The 19,448-nt window shown below is 44.1% G+C and overlaps 1 protein-coding gene across 4 annotated transcripts in view; it reads left to right on the top strand.

Moving 5' to 3' along the window:
• The window catches only part of LOC120506418 (limbic system associated membrane protein), a 996,252-nt gene that overhangs the window by 957,731 nt on the left and 19,073 nt on the right, over window positions 1-19,448 (top strand). For 3 of the 4 annotated variants that reach the window (XM_039717979.1, XM_039717978.1, XM_039717977.1), the window contains 4 exons: window positions 3,008-3,142; window positions 6,938-7,058; window positions 8,002-8,150; window positions 14,078-14,113. In XM_039717979.1, the coding sequence (XP_039573913.1) occupies window positions 3,008-3,142; window positions 6,938-7,058; window positions 8,002-8,150; window positions 14,078-14,113 (441 nt within the window). The remainder of the gene's footprint in view (window positions 1-3,007; window positions 3,143-6,937; window positions 7,059-8,001; window positions 8,151-14,077; window positions 14,114-19,448) is intronic. The other variant, XM_039717980.1, reaches the window with a different exon arrangement.

Below are 19,448 nucleotides of genomic sequence, written 5' to 3'. Positions count from 1 at the left end.
TCAAGTGCATGTATGTATGCAGGGGAGAAGCTCAAAAACATCTTCCCTTGGGAAGGTATCTACCCTTGTAGGTTACTTTGGAGCTCCACTTATGTAGTTCTCTGACAGACTTAACAGCACCCGTAATGAGGGTGCCACTCCATTAGAGCTGGTTAAGTCACCCTCAACCCTGTCTTCATTATGGTGACAGTCTTGTGACAAGGGCAAATTGCAGGAGAAGCAAGTCCCACTTGGAATGAACCCTGTGTATAAACAAGACAGAACTGCAGAGCAAATGAGTTGCAAAACAGAGGCAAATTATGTTTTAACCTTTTCTTTTTGAGTCTTTCCCTGATGTCTGATTAACTTTCCAGTCAACTCACTGACCTACCAACTGAGAGTGCTGCTGTGAAAGGAGACGAGTGTTGGTTGTCAGCTCAGTTTGGGGGCGGGATTTTTAAAGTAATTTATTAGCAGGTAGCAATATGCCATAAGAAAATCTGGGAATTAAGAGAGTTCCCCAACAGAAATTATCCCTTCTGTAACAAAACCAGAAACAATGTGCTGCCTCTACAGATAACAGCACGGTGCAGTAGTTGCAATGTAATCCTTCATCTGTGTTCAGCCATAGTAGCACCTCATCTGAAATGCTGTGTTCAGTTTGGGGTATCACACGTCCAGAAAAATGTAAACTTGTCAGAGACGTCTAAAAGCGAAGAACAAGAATGATCACGAGCCTAAAAAAACCTCACCTACAGAGGAAGGTTGAAAGACCCTGACAATGTTCAGCCAAAAGAAAGAAAAAAAAAGATGACAACCGAAGGAGGAACTAAGTGATTTAAAAGTTGATAAAAGGCTATTGCAGGGAAGGAGGGAATGATTTGTTCTTTTTGTCTGTAGTGGGTAAGACAAAAGTAATAGCTTTAAATTGCAGCAAGGAAGACTCAGGTCAAACTTCAGGAAACTGCTCCAGTGGTAAGGACAGCAAAGCACAGGGACAGATTGTCAGGAGTGGCTGCAGAATCTCTGCCGCTGGAGGGCAGAGGATGGCTGTGTCCATGACATGACTCACGTGTCCTGCCTTGAGACTGGGGAATGGATTAGATGGTGACTGAAGTCCCTTCCGCATTTCTGAGACTCACCTTATTCTGGTCCTACTGGGGTTAGGACTCCCTAACATGATTGTGAGTTACAGAAATACAAAAAACCTGTGAAAATCCCACCCTGCTTCCTTCTCCACTGACTCTTCAAGCATCAGCCCCAGTGCAGAGCAGAGGACTGAAAGCCATGTTCTGGCAGCAGGAGCCAATTTTGCCTCCTTCTCTTGTGCAAAATGCTGCTGCCATGCAGGAAGGTCCTGCAGCAGACTTTTGGGATGCAAAAAACAAAGCAGTTGTAAATTTTAGACATAGCAATAAGATTTTTGCTACCTGAACATCTGGTAGGAGCTGGAAGAAGGGACTGCTGATTAGCCCTGCTGAAAGAGAGGGGGAGCCCTTGTCTTTACATGAGTTTAATAGGTACACCGCTGTTTTCATGCTGAGTCTCCGTGACAGGGGGTGGTTTTCTCCTAGAATGATTCTGAAAATTGCCTGTGAAAAATAAAAATTAAAAAAAAATTATGTAAGATACAGAGTTATGAGCAGATTTTGAAGCTTCTGAAGTTCCTCTCTGATGCTGAAGGGAATTGCACATAGCTGGCATCACCAGGCTGACCTGGCCAAGACACTGCAGCAGGTCTGTGCCTCTGGGGTGGGTTTTGCTGCAGGTGGCTCCATGGAAAGTTCAGCTCCAGAGACCAGACTTACCCACTGCTTTCATGCAGTGCCATAAACCAAGGCAAACAGTAGGCACTATTTGAGCTCTCTCAAAAACTGCATTTTTGTGAAGTGGGCAGGGTTTCTGCTCAGCACCTGTTGAGCAGAAAATACCTTCTGGGCAGAGAGTTTTTTGGAAAATCTGACCACTCTCTGAGGAACCTGAATGGGAGCTCTTTTGATGTGACCTTTTATTTTTTTTTTTCAAATCTGTCTTTTAAACTTTTAAGGTTAGGGGCTGATTTCTCTAAACATAGACAGGCACACAACTGGGGCTTGCCATTTCCAATGCTGCAGAGCAGTGCTTTCCTCCTCTGAGAGAAGGAAATGTGGTTCAGATTCTTTCCAGGAGGTGCCTAATTTTGCTTTCTGAAGGAATAGGGTAGATATACCAATCCTAATATTTCATGCTTCCCTGGCAACTTTCATGGAATGAATCTAATGTGTTTTACATGGGTTAACCTCACTGCCCTTCTCTAACCAGGAGGTGATGAGAGAGGGGGTGCTATTTGCTGCAGTTTACAGAGGGAGAGCAAAGGAGTGACTCACTCAAGGTCACACAGTGAGTTAAAAGCAAGGCCACAGACCTCCCCTGATTCCTGCCCCCCATCCATAAACCCCACTGACACTTAAGTCACTGTTTTCCAAAGTGTGTAAGTGAGGCAGCAGGGTTTAAATGTGTCATTTCATATGTACAGTAGCTCAGGGATGCATGATGATTATTGGTCTCTGCAGATCAAATTACAGTTTGTTTCTCTCAGTTTGGCTGTGTTTAACAGTAGCTTGATCTGATCGATGGCACTTCAGGGTGGTGGTTGCTGTGGGAGACAGAAAGACATTTTTCACAGTTTTGCAGTGGAGAAAAGGGTGCTGACAACACATCTGAGGACCCAGCTAGCCCTGGGTCCAGCACATTACCCACAGCATGACTAACCTCTGGTGGTACTCAGCCATCACACTAGTGAACTTAGTCTCATCTTTAGTGGTGGATATTTTGCTTCTCAGCCTGGGCAGCCTGTGAGATGCTATGTATTGTACCACCTGTATGGTGCCTTCCAGATTTTCAGTTTTCAGCGCCTTCTGAAATAACTTTTAAACAGCTCATGACAGTTGCTTTTTTGCCTACTCCATGTTGTGATTGTTCCTCCATAGCAATTTCCTAAATCTGAAAGCCTAATAGAACCACTCTCTGTATTTTTCTGTCCTACCAGGCAGAGAGTTTGAAGGTGAGGAGGAGTACCTGGAGATCCTGGGGATCACACGAGAGCAGTCGGGCAAGTACGAGTGCAAAGCTGCCAACGAAGTTGCCTCAGCAGACGTCAAGCAAGTCCGGGTCACTGTGAACTGTGAGTACATCGCAGCTGGGGCAGGGCAATGTGGAGAGCTTTGCCCACAGGCTAGGGTTACTTCAGGATAAACAGAGAAGCCTTTCTGGGCTTGGATTATGCAATCTGAAGAGAGAGCGCTGAGAAAACTATCTGCAATCAGACACTTGCCACAGGGTAGTTTGTGCTTTAAACCTGGTAATATATAAGAAAAGGCTGGGGGAAGTGTGGTACAGAGAGACAGACAGAGAGGGAGAAAGAGAAAGAGCTGTGAGTTGCCCCGTCTCTCCCCTCTGAAACCCTGGCAATGCCTCGTTTTCACTCATTGATATTCGGGTGAACAGTAGCGTGAAGAGAAGCTTCACCAAGGCAGCAGGGAGAGATAAGGGAGGGCTCAGCAGGCTCAGAGCAAACACATGCCTGCCTGCACCCAGCCATCTCTGCAGTGCCTACACGGCTATCACAGCTATCACAGCCAGGGCACACAGGGCAGAGGCACGTGCTAATGACAGGGTGCCAAAATTTAACTTTTATACTGGTTTCAGGTCATTAGTTTAAAGCTTTTTCTAAAAGACCCTTCATGCACCAGTGCAATACAGAAAGGGGTTTTGGCCAAAGGATACAGCAATCCCCTAAAAGCACCAAGTAAACTGTGGCTTACTTCCACAGCATGGATCCCATCCCATATGTGCTTAGACAGATGTCCACTTCACTCTGCTGGCATGCTCCTCTACAGGAACACAAGATATTTCAAACTGATGTTACTCTTTAATCCTACGCGTTTATATGTCCACCTCCATACTTGTATGGCTTATATTTGTCACTTGAGTGATATAAAATGTGCTATCCTCATGTACCTGCTTCCTTTCCTTGCTCGGAGGCTAACAACTTTGCATCAAGGATGGATGGATGGGAGGTATGTCCTCTCCCGACCTTCTGCAGTCTAAATTGAGACTTAAACCAGAATATTAACTTAAATTGAAATTGGAGATGGTTACAGACATATTTATGCCTTGATTCACAAGTAGAACTGCTGGGGAGCAGGTTAGGGAGAGAGCTGATGGCATCAAGGGTTTCAGGCAATACCAGACTTAGTTTGACTGTAAGTGATTATAGTACCTTTTAATGCCATTCTTGCTCTTCATTTTTTTTCCTTTGGTCCCATGTGGGCCATCACATCAGATCAGCTTTTCTGTCTTGCTTAGAATTTGAGGTTATAGGCTCCCTGCAGCATCTTCCGAATCTACAGATTTTATAGTTCCCTTAGAAATTGGGTGGCAGTGGTTTAATATCAGCTGCCTCATGGGCCAAATTTGGCATTAATATGAACTGTAGTAGCAGATTTTCTGCACTGAAAGTATAGAAGTGTCAAAAACAGCTGAGTTTATAAACTGGAGACTTTCCATGAGAACCAATTAATTGTTTCAAACATTTCCATGAAACATAATTTCAATGGTGCTTTAATGTGTTTGAAACAGATTGTTTGTATAAAGTCAGAATGTTTGATTTTGATTTAGTCTGAACACATAATAACTTTGCCACAGTAAGATCTTAAACATTTTAACTGTTGAAAAATATGAAAAAAGTTATGCTAATTTGCGGTGTAATTTGTCATATAAGCAACTTAAAATTCCTTAAGGACTGATTTTTTCTTTTGAAAGAGGAATAAATATAAGAGACCACGAGGACCAAGTAGGAAAAAAAACCAGTCCTATTAGGGGAATGAAAACTAGATATTTGCATGCATCTTTCCTCATCCTGCTTTGTTAAACAACAACACAAGCAGCATAGTAAGTTTGAAAAATGGGGCCTGTCCAACCTCAGGGCTTCCTGGACATCTCTTAACATCTGCTGTGGAGCACTGTCAGCTTGGACTGCAGGAGAAAGCATCTCACTTTGCTTTGGTCTTACACTACCACCTTCAGGCTTCCCAAGTAATTTCCCTTGCACATCACAGACAGGGAAACTGAGGCCTGGGGAGAGTGGGAGGAGAACAGCTAAAGGAAACCCGCCCCTGGCTTCCCAGGCAGCAAACGACTACACACAGAGCAGCTGCTTTCCAGGTGCAATAGGCTGGTTTGTTTGGGACTGCCACCTGCCCCTTCTCCCAGGAGAGCACTGCAGCAGCTTCTTAAAGTGGTGAACATGGGGACTGCTCAGAGCGAGGGGCTGGGCTCCCTAGCAGCAGTCTGGGAAGCAGATACTTGCTGTAGTCACTTTCCAGTACCATGGAAAGATGCCCATTCATTCTGTGACTCACCTCTTGTACCAGACTCATGAAATGGAAAGGTTTGTTTGTCTCGCTGTAGACAGTAAGAAGATAGACTGCTCAAACCAAAAATCAAATAAGAATGGTTAAAAAATCACCTTTGCTATCTTTTTATTACCCCACCTCCTTTTCAAATTAAAACATTTACTTGAACCCACAGCCTTTGAATGTAGGATCCTATTTATGTAAACTTAATTAATATTTATGATGTTAGAGGGTGCACTGCAAAATCCCTAAAGCCCTGCATAAAATCCCGATTAAGGTCAGGGAAGGGATCATATTGAGATGGCTAATGTGTTCACAAACAAATTTCCTTCCCTACATTCTCCAGACAGAAATATTTTTTTCTTTGACTGACACAATCCATTTTGCTTCTTTTAGGGGTTTTGGTTTGTTTTTTTTTTTTTTTTTTTTTTTGGGGGGGGGGGGTTTTTTTTTTTTTTTTGGGTTTTTTTGTTTGTTTGTGGTTTTTTTGCCTTTCAGTTCTGGGACGGATACAGATGGCAGAGTGTGTTTCATGGTAACTTGGGTCTCAGAAAAGTATCTGTCTGAGTCGCAGCCCTGTAATCTCAGGGTAGGCAAGTATTAGTGACAAGAGACAAGGCACTTATTCCTTGATCCCTCTCAGCAGCCAGGTGGAAATAATTCTGCCTTTTAACATGTAAATCTTATCGTTTAATATTTTGAATATGGGGCTGGGATTGAAGATACCGGTGCCTACCCTATCTGCTATCCAGAAAGTACTGAGACCAAGCTCCAACAGAGCACACCAATATAGTTTTTAAGTTGGGTTTGCCCATGGCACAACACTCAGACTTCAAAGTAAGCAGAGGTGGGAGCACCGTGCTGGGCTGAGGGCAAACTTCAGGCAGAGCAGTCACAAGCAAGCCCTTCTTGGGCTTTTCACAAAGCACCATATCCAGGTGATCGGGATTTGTAACCTTGGACACCTAAGGGAAGTGTCTCAACACTGGCTCTCAGAGTTGCACCCACAGCTTCTAAAGTTTTTCTCTTTTAAGCCATTAATGTATTTCTGTTTCATTCATGTTGCCTCAGTCCTTTCTTATTATAGTTTTGGCATTAGGCAGAAAGTTTATATGGAATACAATTTTCATGCTAGTGTTAAACTCCTACTTTATTCCTTTACTTTTGCTGTCTTCCTTTACCCTTGAGGAAATCTTTCTCTCATCTTCTTCTCTCTGATAAGCCCATGTGACCTACAGATCCATAGGTAAATATTAATAAATTGCAGAAGTCCATCATTAACCTTAACTTTGGCTGTGTATGTCTTTGCATTTATGACAGGACTTTATTCAGCAGTGCTGAAGAGAAGCACGTGTAAGGAGTGCTGCTAATGTTGTATATTAGGGAATGTTCAAAGAGCAGCATTCTGCAGAGGAGCAGGGGGGAACAAGGGTCACAGCAAACAGCTGCCGTGGGCCTCCATTAGCCCAAACAGTTTGCATGAAGCAGGCAGCCCTGACATAGTTTCACTGTTTTGTTCTACCTGGAAGTGTGTGGATTGACCACGTGTTTCCTTCCCGCAGACCCTCCTACCATCACAGAGTCCAAGAGCAATGAAGCGGCCACGGGACGACAAGCCTTACTGCGATGCGAGGCATCAGCAGTGCCCACGCCTGATTTTGAGTGGTACAGAGATGATACCAGGTAAGGCCTTTAGCTCGCCTCTTGCCTCCTCTCTTCAGTCCATTTAATAGGGGTTCCTGTCATCCTCCCCAACTCTTCTCAAACAAATTGGTCCTTACAATCCGTTTGAGTATCAGTGTCCCATCAGTCTCAGCAGTGCCAGCATGGTCATGGCTTGAGGAGGCAATTCCTCTCTGCACTGGAGATGCTGAAGGAAGTGCAGAGGATGGAGCTTCTGCATTGAAGTCAATTATGGGCCAATGCCCAATTAATACATTGTTCATGTGTTAAGTAGCCCATGATACAGGCCAAAATGTAGGTAGTATAAGTCTTCAACTAGGTAATGCTGCTCCAGGTTCATTCTTCTGAGGAAAGGAGCCGCTGAGGTATGAGATTCCCTCACCTGTGTGACCTGAGCCTTTCAGATTTGCATATGAGAATAAATAAGAAGAAAAAAATTATCTGTCCTTTCTACCTAAGCATTTACCTGGCATTAAGAAGGTTGTTATTACCCTACATTTTGGGGTAGCTAGACCTGAACAGCATGCCCAGGTTCAGGGGTTTCTATAGCATTGCAATAGGCACATATTGTGAATAAGTGTGTTTCACTAAGAATTTGTTGTTCAAGTACAGACTGGCCTTCAGCTGACCATGGTGTGTTCATTTCCAGAGTAACTCAATGCTGGGTAGATGCTTCCTCCCTTTTCTTTGTCTTTGCTTGGTTCTTCGCTGCTTTACTCGTGGCATTTAATCCCATTGAACTACTATGTTCCTTTCATTCCCTCCTCCTGTTTTCCATCCACGCATTATTTGGTCTCTTTCCTCTCACATCCCCTCCCTTCTTCCCTCTATCCTCACCTGCCAGCTGGGCTGAATGACTTTGCTTTGCTGTGTGCTGGGGAGGGATTTCCTTCCCAGGACACAGCTGCCATTGCACTGGACATGTCTTCTCCTGTCTTCCCAGAATAAACAGCGCCAATGGTCTGGAGATAAAGAGCACGGGGAGCCAGTCTCTGCTGATGGTGGCCAATGTCACTGAGGAGCACTACGGGAACTACACCTGTGTGGCTGCCAACAAGCTGGGAGTCACAAATGCCAGCCTATACCTTTACAGTGAGTACGGGACAGGGTGAAGGGAGGCTCTTGCAAAGACATGGCTGTGCAGGAAGCACACGGTGGCCAAAACTCAGGAAGGTATCTGCTTGACAACCCAGTCCCCTCAGACCTCCAGCCATGACCTGGCTTCCAGCACTCTGCTTTGGATACCTAAGTGTTCATACTTGCCTTGAAACACAAACAGCCAAATTGAAAGGTTTACAGTCAAGCCCTTTGATTGACTGGCTTTGCTGAAGAAAGATTTTGTTAAAATAATAAAAATGTGTTTGTTTTAAAGCTGGAAACAAAAAGCCCTTTAGAATGACAGCCCCTTTAATAAGTAGACAGAAGGCCAGGGCTCGGAGGATCCATGACAGCTGAGAAATGACAAGTAATTCAGAGAGATGGAGAGAACTAGCCACTGAGCCTGAGGAGAACAGTGACAGAGTCAAGAAAAAGAGAAATTGGTTTGAAACTGGAAGGGACAGAAATGAGAAAAGACAGAATGATTTTAAAGGGATATACCATAGGGACCATGAGGGGAAAGGTAATCAACAGATGAAATATGGAATAAGGCTCCTTGGATCTCATTCTGCTACCTTTCAATTACTGAGTTTGTCTTAGTAAGTATAAACAGGCAGAAGCTGGGACTAGACCAAGCACTAGAGCAGAGTTACCTGCTGTTTCTGAATTTTGCAGCTGATTCAAACCTGACCCTAAACAGAGACCCTGCCCCTCACCTACCATCCACATGCACATACAAACTGTGGTGTACTTAAAATGCAGTTCCCAATTCCAGGTTTATAAATTGGGCTAGACTTGGCCCACATGTTATTGGCATCAGAGATGTGCTGCAGCAAAACGACCCACTCACACAATGAACACATAGACACAAAAGTGACTGATGGCAGTGTTCCTGTGACGGTCCCAAATTGAATTACAACTCTCATGTCATGGTCTGCATGTCCTTTTAAACAGGAAAAAAATGTGTAAAGCAGTCAGTATGGGATGCAGTTTTGTCTAGTTTCTGCTCTCACCAAAAAAACACCAAGTTATGGTTTGGTTATTTTTAACAGATGTAGTGCGAAAGGATAAATCCATGGGCATTCTTTGTTTACCACCTTTGGATTTATTTCATGGCAGCTTGAAGTTTCCTGAGTTTGGGTATATTTTGTGGCAGTTATTTTTTAAAGAACAGATATTATAATAAAAGAAAATATATTTGATTTCCTGTAGCATTGCAGCACACAAAGCAAATTTCTACTTTGAAAGTCTTTTCACCCTGGTCTTGTGACTGTCATGAGATTAAAAAAAAATCCTCAGGCAGCAATCTGGAACACAATTTTCAAATACTCCAGATTTGTTCTTGCTGATATTAATATAATTCTATGTTTAGAATCCATTATTTGTGACTGAATTCTAAATTTGGCCCTCTCTGTTGGTTCCTGTCACACAGATGAACTGAAATACATCACTGAAACAAAATATAAGATGAAATTCAATAATGTATATATGCACCTATGATTTTAGTTGGGGACTTAGTTTTGCTAGAGAAGCATTTTGTATGACTTCAGAACTTCACCTCAAAGGATCTCAAAGGATTTGCTAGCAATGAATATTTAAATATCATAAGTCATTTAGAAATAGGTGAGTGTTGTTAGCACCATTTTGCAGTAGGAAGGTACAGAGTGAAGAAGTGGTTTACCCATGGTCATAAAATAAGTGGCAGAACCAGTGAGAAACCCAGGGAAACCTGCAAAGTTAGTAGTAACTATTCCATGAGGAAATGTGGCAACTCTTAAAGATGGTTTGCAACAGTGAGGATCCTATTTTAGCCCCCTTTTGATGTGTATGAAGAACACTTTCTTTCAAGTAGTTGGACTTTGTTTATAATTTTTTAGAAATTAAAGGCCTGTTTATACTGGAGGACACTAGAGAACTTCACAAGAGCCAGGAGAATGGAGGTGCAGGAGCTGAGAGAGTTTTGATGATTTTTAGTGAAGTCTTTCTAACTTTTTTTTTGTTGCTTGGTTAACCCCTACTTTTTCACTGTGCAATTGCTTCATATTGTTTCAGGAAATCTCTGTTCTTCTAGTTAGTGTGGAAGAAGGAAAGAGAGAGGAAAAAATATATTCAGGGAGACTACAGCTGCTATTTTGAAGGTTAAGAAATCAGGGGGGAAATGAGTGAAGGGAATCCAGCTTCATAAAGATAAAGAAAGCTGCTGAAAAAACCTACAAGCCCAGATGAAAGAAATGTAGTAGTGATCACACAGTAGCTGAAATAACAGGTAATGCACATTCCCAGCCACACACCCAGACAGAAAAATAAAAGAAGTGACAAGTTTTTGCAAGGTACAGCAGATACTCAAATACTTGGGAGTGTTTTTCATCCCTGGAATCAGAGATCTTACTTCCTTTTTAAACAGAGAACAAGCTCACTGTAGAGCAACATCCCACCAGGGAGGTAAGTACAGTGATGGTTCCTCAGTGTCCCATTGCAGCACAAAAAAGAATGGCAGCAAGGAGTGAAGAAACAACCAGAGAGTTAATAATGAGCTACTGGCAGCTTTGCCTGAGGTGGAGGGCAGACAGGGAGCGAGCAAAATGATGTGAAAGAACAGTTTAGCAATAGAGAAAAATTGGTGGCTACCATTTCATGAAATCTCAGTCAGCACTGAAAAACTCTCAGAGAGACTGAGTACCTTAGATGTCAATGTCATAGATAGAAGATGCATTAAAATACAAAAGCAGCCTCCTTGAGCTGTATGAATAGATAGCTAGTGATCTTCCTTAAAGGATGTAGCAGCAGGATTGCCTGCTGTAGGTGGAGAGATTTATACCCCTCACTCCTGGAGACTGAATTTACAACAACATAAATATGGCCTACCAGAGGTTTAACTTTCCCAGGAGACTGTCTCCAACAGCAAATATGGAGTATGTTTGTAGAGAGGATACTCAGGTACAGTTTGATGCTACAACTGATCTAATAGCTTGCTGACATACCTTGCTCCCCAGTCCTTTTGCTCATCCTGCTCTCTGACATGTAGTTTTGTTGTTTCCCTTATTCTGCCACTCAGTGGACATCCCAGAAAGGCTGTCCAACCTGCTAAACCAGTGAATACGTAAATGAGCTTTACTGCTTATCTCCCTAAAATGCCCCACATGTTTTCTTTCACTGTAGTGAGCTGAACTAGTTCATGACTGGGCTCAACAGGCACCAAAGCCCATGCAGGAGAGGAAGCTCTATCACACATCTGTGGGTACGAAGAGTTGGAAGGCAGGACCATGTTTGGCAGCACTGGTGAGCCAATAGGTTGATTCAGCTCTGCAGAGCCTTGGAGCAAGGTTTGTAACCCCTAAGCACAAAAAAAGGGACAGTAATATTCCAGCTCTGTGAAAATTACCTGACAGAGAGGCAAAGCCAGGGCTGCCATCACAGAGCAACAAAGGTGAAAAGCAGTAACACAACTGAAGCAAAAGGATTCTTCCTCCAAATGTATTAGGAGGTAGGGAGCATGTTTTATTTTTGTTTTACTCACCCAGCAGTACCATGAAAAGCATTATGAATCAAAGTCACAACTTGTATCTTAACACATGCTACACAGAAGTGGGTGTGTGTGTGTGTATATATACACACATATAAACATGCTGGAGGAACAGATACACAGGTTTATGTATAGGTGAGTATGTACACATAGGCATGCACTCTGTGATGTGGAAGCAAACCCATACACCCCTCCCTCCACAGGCACACACAAGCAGGTGCAGCACCAGGCACATTCTAGCAAAGCAGAGAAAAGAACGAAAAGCTTTTCCAAATTAGTCACCTTATGCCTCCTGCTGAGCTAGCCCATCCCATAGGCTGAAACAGGAGACAGCAGCACAGTGCTGCACACCCTCATGCAGTCCTGCTGGCTCAATTGGTTCAATTATAGGAGACTGCCACATCAGCAGGTCCCCTGCTGCATCCTCTGCACCCTCTGGGGAATCAGCAAGCATGGAGGTGAAGCAGAAGCTGGCAAGACAGTGCCAACTCAAGAAGCTTCAGGTGGAGGCCATGCAGTTTTGGTTGCATCAAGGCATGTTCCTAAAAGCTGGCATTAGCTTGTCATTATTTGTTAGCATCCTGCCACAAGTGTGCACACACTGACACCCCTCCTTCCACTCTGCCCATGCTTTGTTGTGCTCTGAGCATTTGGTTACAGTGGTGACTGCTGGGATTTGGAACCTTAACTGTGACCAAAATCCCTCTTAGTGGCCCTCAGTGCACACCCCCTCTTTTCCTCAAGGCTGTCAATAATGGGGAGACTCAGGAGGGTGGAAAGTGGTTTGGGCTGACAGTCAGAGGGGGCAAGGCTGAGACACTGCTAATGAGCCAGGGTGGAGCAATAAAAGCAGCACACAGTGGGAGAGGGGAACAGAGACAGAGTCCTTGAATAGAAAGCAGCATGATAATGAGGCCATAGTGCTTTGCTTTAACTGCTTATGCTGTGCAGCCTGCAGCCTGCTGTGCAGGAAGAAGGTAAAGGGGAGTTGAGTTATTTAACCAAACTAAATAACAAGGAAGTCTTGTCAGCACAAACAGCCCGCTTTCGCAGAACAATAGTCCCCTGTTGCTACATAAACAGAGAGATTCAGGCTAGACTTGTATTTGATCTCCAATGTGCCTGCTGTGGATTCAAACAACTCCATTACCACTGTGAGGGCAGGAGTTCTGCCAGTGTCATAGGGATGGGCCTGACCTGCTCAATCCTCATGAGCTCCAGTGAGACACAAACTCACTTTTTGCACCAAGGATACTGTGGAAAGAGCATTGGCCTCCAAATAGCTGGGCCTAGATGATCAGAGAGTAATAGTGGCCTACTGATTTATCCTGCCAAGCTCTGTGTCCATCAGCAGTGATTTTAGCAGGTAAGCCAAGAGATTACTCATTGCCCTAGGCCTATGAGCTGTTGCAGATAAATATCTACCTATGGATCAGTCCATGGGTAGGAACTTGTCTCAGCCAGTACAAAGCATCCAGCAAGCTCTGAAGGCAAAGAAAGGAGACCCCATGATAATAGTCAAGCCTGGGGACCTTGTATTTTTGGGTTTGTGTCTGGCTCTGCCAACAGTTCAGCATTTGACCTTGGGCAAATTGCTTCCTTGCTCTGTGCATCACCTGCACCATCTGTGAAGCAGAATTAACACTACTGTTAGCCCCAGACTGAGGTCTCTGATACTGGTTTCCCTCAGTATTTGTGCAATTCTTTTGGGATCCTTTGTGGAAGAAGCAAACCATGAAGCCAGCAGTGACGTATATCAAAGTCCTGCTGTGATGCATAACAAGAACATGTTATAAAAACCCTATAAACAAGACAGCAGGCTCTGCCTACAAATGGAAGATGATGAATCTGCAAAAATTCTGTCCCTCTCAAAGGACAAAAACTAAAGAAGCAGAATACCCTTGAGGATTCACCAGGGTGACTGCACATGCACAGATCCTCAAAGGAACTGTCATTGGCAAGAAATCCATTGTGGAGAAGGTTCTTAGGAGGCAACAACTACCCATGGAGGACTTCCACAGCTCACCTCTCTGCCAAGACTAGCTTCCAGGCAGAGGCAGAGGTGTAGCTGAGAGGATCTGTAGAGTGATGACATGAGTGGAGTTGAAAGTCAGAGGGAAGATATGGACCATCAACTCCAATTACCTTCACTGCAGGTGCTTAATCCCTCTTGCTGTTTGGCTATTATTTGTTTAGTTTTTCAAATCACTTCTCCCAGTCCCAGGGGATGTTGATGTGTATTAGGCGTGTTGCTAGCAAAATGCTCTGTATATGAAACCTACTCTAGTTCATTTAATTTGGGGATGGACAACTCCATCAGGTTTGTATCTGCTGCTTGCTTGGTGTGAAATGTGGCTTTTCTCCTGCATGTTGCTTATTGGTTTTTTTCCCCCCTTAGAACGAGTTTTACCCACACTCCCCAATGCTTTTCCAGGTCAGTATATGTTTTATGTTGAAGTAGCTCTTTAGCCGGGTCATTCTCCGTCATCCTGACAAAGGCTCAGAGCTAGGCATGGGCAAAACAGCTCAGAAATGCAGGAAAATAAGGGCTTTCCCTTCTCATTTACGTGTCATTTTGTCTTTTCTGCTCACCTTCCTCATCCTTCTTTTCCCCGCCTCCCTCTTCAAAAAACCAATCAACTGAATAGCAACAACCTTTAACCAAGCTTTGCGCCACGACTCTGAGTTGTCACCCAGGTGTGGACAGTCTTTAGTGAGGTTCAATCTCCCTGCAGACCTTCTTCTAAAACACATTCCCATCCAAAGCTCTCTTTGCCCACTTGTTCAGATTTGGATCAAAAGCATAAGCAGACCTAAAATTTTGCAGAGATGGTGGAAAGGACAAGTAGAAAATTAAAAATTAAAACACTGCCAGGGTTTTTTTCACTCTAGCTGAGCATCCACTGTGAAACAATTTGTTTTCTCATGCTTTTGTCCCTCTCCAAGTCTTCCAGTCACATAATCCTGCATCTGAGGCAGAGAGCATGAAAAAAGACACATGGTGAGGTGTTAGTGTCTGCTTTATTCCAAAAGGGAAGAAGGTATGAAGGCAAAACAGGGTCTTTATGGTTTTTCTGTCTCTGTGTTGCCCACTCCTGCCTTGGGTGCAGACAGCATGGTCCTAACATCCATATGAGATTTGGGACTTGGTTGTGATCTTTTCATTCTGAAAAACCACAGAGACCAGGCATGTCCAGAAAGCAGCTATGGCATTTGAAAGTGGTGTTTGAAACTAAATCAACAATAAGGCAGCAAGTCCCTGTGTTCACTGAAAAAATCCTGACCTACAGCTCCCCAATATCTTTGTTTTGCTGCCATATGAGAAGGATGCAGTCAACTTGTGGGTTGCTCAGAGACCTAAATTCTTAATGTCTGCATAGAACTTTGGGATAGAGTGTTATTAGGAACCCATGTTGTTTTGCAAAAGAGCACCTGCCTGAACAAAGCACCTGCAGGTACTCCCATGAAAAGAACAATAAATGCTGGGTGTTACACATGCTCCGTTTAACTACTCTGCCGTTTTCAAATCAAGCTCTGCTCTCGGCACTTATTCAGGCTCAGGATGTAGTCACAATTGCCTATTTAAAAGGCAAATCCACAAATACAATTAAAGAAAAGTACCTAAAAAAAGAAAAGAAAAAAAAAAGCGAGGTAGAAATCAAGCTACCATTAAAATTAAATCCCAGAGAGTGATTTGTAAATAACATTCAAGGAGCTGAGAAAAGGAGTAAAGTAGGCCATTGGGAACCTACTGTGGAAAAATAAATCCAATTAAACACCATTATCTTATGTATTGGAAATGAAACTTGTGCTTGGATATGAAATTAAAGTTGCTGAGGTTGTTTTGAATGTAGGGTTTTGAGGAGTTTTCCAATTTTTTCCAAGGTGCTCTTTTTTTTTTTAAGCAGAATTTTCAATGACAAATATTTTTGTCTGATGAAAAACCCAGGGCTCTTTGGTTTTATGATTACTTTTATTATATATCCTTAAATTCCACAGACAGGCAGTGTTAATTTTTTTCATAGCCAGCCCTGTTTACAGCTGGTTTTGAATTAGGAGCCCATTAAGCTAAATGATAAAGCAAAATCTGCGAGTGAGCAAGGCCAGGATTCCATTACAAATACCCCTCCTAATCAACTTGCCAAGGCCATCCTGTACAGCTTTAGTTGATCCTTTAAAACACTTTCCCCTCTGTCTCTGAAGCTGTTATATTTTTACTGCTCCCCAGTCTCCTGAGATTGTCTTGAAGGACGTCCTGGTGTGCCATCACTCCTGTGAGGAGTCTCCAGGAATTCGTGGTGCCAAATGCTGGTGTATCTCCAGTGACCCAGGCACCCCAAGAGGATTTTGCAGAGGGGGAAAGTAGAGTTTAAATACTCTGGGCCTCACTTGTTTTCTGAAAGCCCTTACCAGCTTCTCCGTTGTGGGCCTTTGGCACAAATGCTGGTGCTTTTCACATTTGCTTTTACTTTGCTGCCTTCAAAGAAACCTTGGGCATACAATTTTGTTAGACCTTTTTCTTCCTCTGAGTTGATGTTCTGAAATGTAGTCCTCAGCCCTCAATTAAGCAGTTCCTCAATGACCAGAATCACAGCCTTCTTCCTCTTTCTCCCTCAATTTTCATTTCTGTTAATCCTCAATAACACTTCCCTGCCCTGTGGGGTTTTGAGCATTAATTTAAAAGGAAGGTGATTTGAGACGAAGAGCACTGCAGTCCTGCTAAGCATTGCTATCATTAGTTGGCTGCTGTGGAAACATCTTGCTTTCAGGCAGGCTGGAGACTCAGAAGCAGCCCATTCAACTAAACAAATGGGACTTGAATTTGATGAGACACTTTCCTAAAATGCTGGTGAAGCCCAGCTGATTCAGCTCTCAACTGAGTTGTCCTTGATAAATTTTCCAGCTCTCCTGATTTTGCAGCCGGGCACTCAAAATGCCTTGAAATGTCTTCTGGGATGATGCCACATCATCACATCTTTCTGTCTGCATTGTAACATCATGCTATAATGGACTGACACAAGACCTGGCTGTCACAAAGCAGGGGCCTTACTGCATCATCAGGTGCCTTTTCAAAAGGATTTTTCTTCTGGGAAAAGATAATTTGTTCATTCCACACCATATCTGCCAATGGAAGGGCAAGCATGGCCATTGTTGAACCTCAAAGGGACCTGTCACAAATGCGGCACTAGCTCCATCTTTGTTCTTCATCATCCTTTGCCCTCAGCCCCTTGAACATTAACTCTGTCCCTTTGATTAGCATCTAGTGTCTGCATCAGAATGGCTTGGCCAGACTGATGGGCTTCAAAGCCTCTGAGTCTTCCTCACAGGAGTTTTGTGATGAAGGCTTGCCAGAGGCTTTCTCAGTGTGGTTAGCTTGATGCCCTGGGAGCAATGCAAGGGGGATGTGGTGTTTCAGAAAGCAGCACATCCAGAACTGCCCCCAGAGCAACAAGTGTGTCAGTCTTTGGGGGCTGATCAGACTAAGTCACAGCTGTCAATAGGTTGGCACAGGATTTACAGCAGTAGTGTGTTAGCAATTAGCAGAGTGGGAGGGAAAAGGAGAATAAGGAGTCCTGCCTTTCTGCCAAAACGTGTACTGATCGGAGAATGACCCTGTGTGACTGTAGATTGTAGATAGTCTCCATTTAGCTGTAGCCTGTATAGCCTGTACTGTCACTAATGCCTTCATCGGGTGGGTGGGAGCTGGGGGAAAGGAGAAAAGAGATGTTCATTTGGGTCTGATGGCCAGAGTGGGAAACAGAGAGCAGCTTTCTTTCTAACACCCTCTCAGTCCTCTTTCCTCTCTCCGAGTGTCCTAGCTGTGCAGAAGAGAGCTCCTCTGTTGCAGTGGTCACCTACCACCCACCTCTGCTCCCCTTTTGCTTTCTGTAGTGCGTGGTCCTGCCAGTTCTGCTGAGCCGGCTTCTCTCAAGTCAACAGAGTTTGCTTTGGCAAAAGGGTGGACATCTGAGTCCACCAAAGCTAAGAAGAGAAGCTAGGGGGATTACAGCAGAGACTACAGGCTGTAAAAGGTTAACATTTTATGGAAGTTTGCTGACTAGGCAGTCAGGCCTGCCAGTATGGTGTGACCAGCTGAAAGACCCATCTACTTCTGGAGCCCTCTTCACTGAGACCTGAGGGTGCTTTCTCATTTGGGCTCCAGAAAAGGGTCAGTGAAAATCCAGGCCTTCAGGCCTGAAAAACAAATTGGTTGGCAGAGCTAGGGAAGCCACAGCATAGACAGGCCAAAATAGACAATCTTGTATCTTTGTGATCCTGACAGAGAAATAGACAAAAAGTCTGACACAGACAGAAAAAAGTGACCAGAAAAAAATAATGGCCACAGGCACCAACTACATGAGGGTGTATTTGGAAGCATGTCAAGACTGGTATTCCCATAAATCCTAAGGCATTTGAGGGACATAGTTCAGTTGTACTGATCCCTCCACAGTGATATGTGGCTGACTAGTCAGGGCATGCCTCACTTCCCTGAAAGCTGCCTGAGCCGCGGGCACTGGCAGCTGATCATGCCCATGGCTCTGGGTGGGAAGCACAACTCACAGCTCTCCTTGCTTCTCATGGGTGGTATCCACCCAGATTTTCCAAAGGGCTCAGTGTCCATTTGGTGAGTGTAGAAGGAATTGGCCCGCAGGATGGATGCTCAGACAGACCAAGGTTGTGTCTTGCTGCTCAGGGTCAGAGTCAGTTCCTGCCAGGGCTGCAGGCACTGAGGGCTGGGTCTGAACTGGGTGCCAGTGATGTGGGGCCTTCAGGCCAAGGGAACAGGGAGGACAAGGCAGGGTGAGAGCAGGCAGCCAACATCACAGTAATTGCTTCTTGCTATTTTATAGGTACGAGGCAAGGGATGGTACTGTATCTTATTTTGGCTGTGTGGTTTAAAGCGAGGAATACCAAAGTCAGAGGTGATGATACTGTCTTCCAAAAGGAGGTAGTATGAATGTAGACAAAAACAGCAACTTAGGGAAAAGAGACATGCCAAGAATTGATGCTAAGCTACCAACATTGCTTGGTGGGTTTTGCTGAATAGCAACAGACAGCTTCTATTTGTTGAGATTGCTTGAAAAAATTTAAAACAAATCTTCTTCCACCACTTCCCCCCCCGCAAAAAAAAAGTGTAGAGAAAAGAAACAAGCTTTCTTAGTGAAAAAAAGAGACATGGGAAAAGAAAGAGAAATGGCTTTACTGCCTAATCTGTTTCTGAACTTTTTATTTGTTATTTTAATTCAGATTGATTTATTCCAGAATGAGCCTTGGGTTGTATATATTTGCATAGTACAGGGCTGTAGAGGATCCAGTGAGTGAAGAAGATCAGCAGCAGAGGGTGGAAACTGAGACTAGGAGTCCCAGAAAGACATTCCTCCAAGCTGAGCCCTTGCAGTGGATAAGGAAGATGTCTCAAGGTCTGTGCAGTCACTGGTGTGGCTTTGCATGCATGCAGAACAGCTCTGCAGAGCAGAGATCGGGGCACAGCAGTCACGTGGGAGAGTGGAGCTTGGGTGGATCCAGTAGGGGAGAAGACACATAACTGAACTGCAGAGATTAGAAGCAAACCTATGGAAGAGTGACTGCCATGGAAAATCAGTCGTCCGATAAGGCACAGTGATAGTGTTAGTGTTCTAGCATGGACAGAGTACCCTGCAGAGCAGAGCCGGGGGAGGCTCTGTTCCTCCTGAGGCAGATATCCCCAACCCAGAGGACACTCATAGCCTAATACCATCTGCATGTTAGATGAGCTTCTGAAGCCATCA

Source organism: Passer montanus, unplaced genomic scaffold, assembly GCF_014805655.1.
Source record: "Passer montanus isolate IOZ18808 unplaced genomic scaffold, ASM1480565v1 scaffold39, whole genome shotgun sequence".
Lineage (NCBI taxonomy): Eukaryota > Metazoa > Chordata > Aves > Passeriformes > Passeridae > Passer > Passer montanus.
The sequence above is the reverse complement of the archived record's forward strand: the minus strand, read 5'-3'. Positions and strand labels throughout refer to the sequence as shown.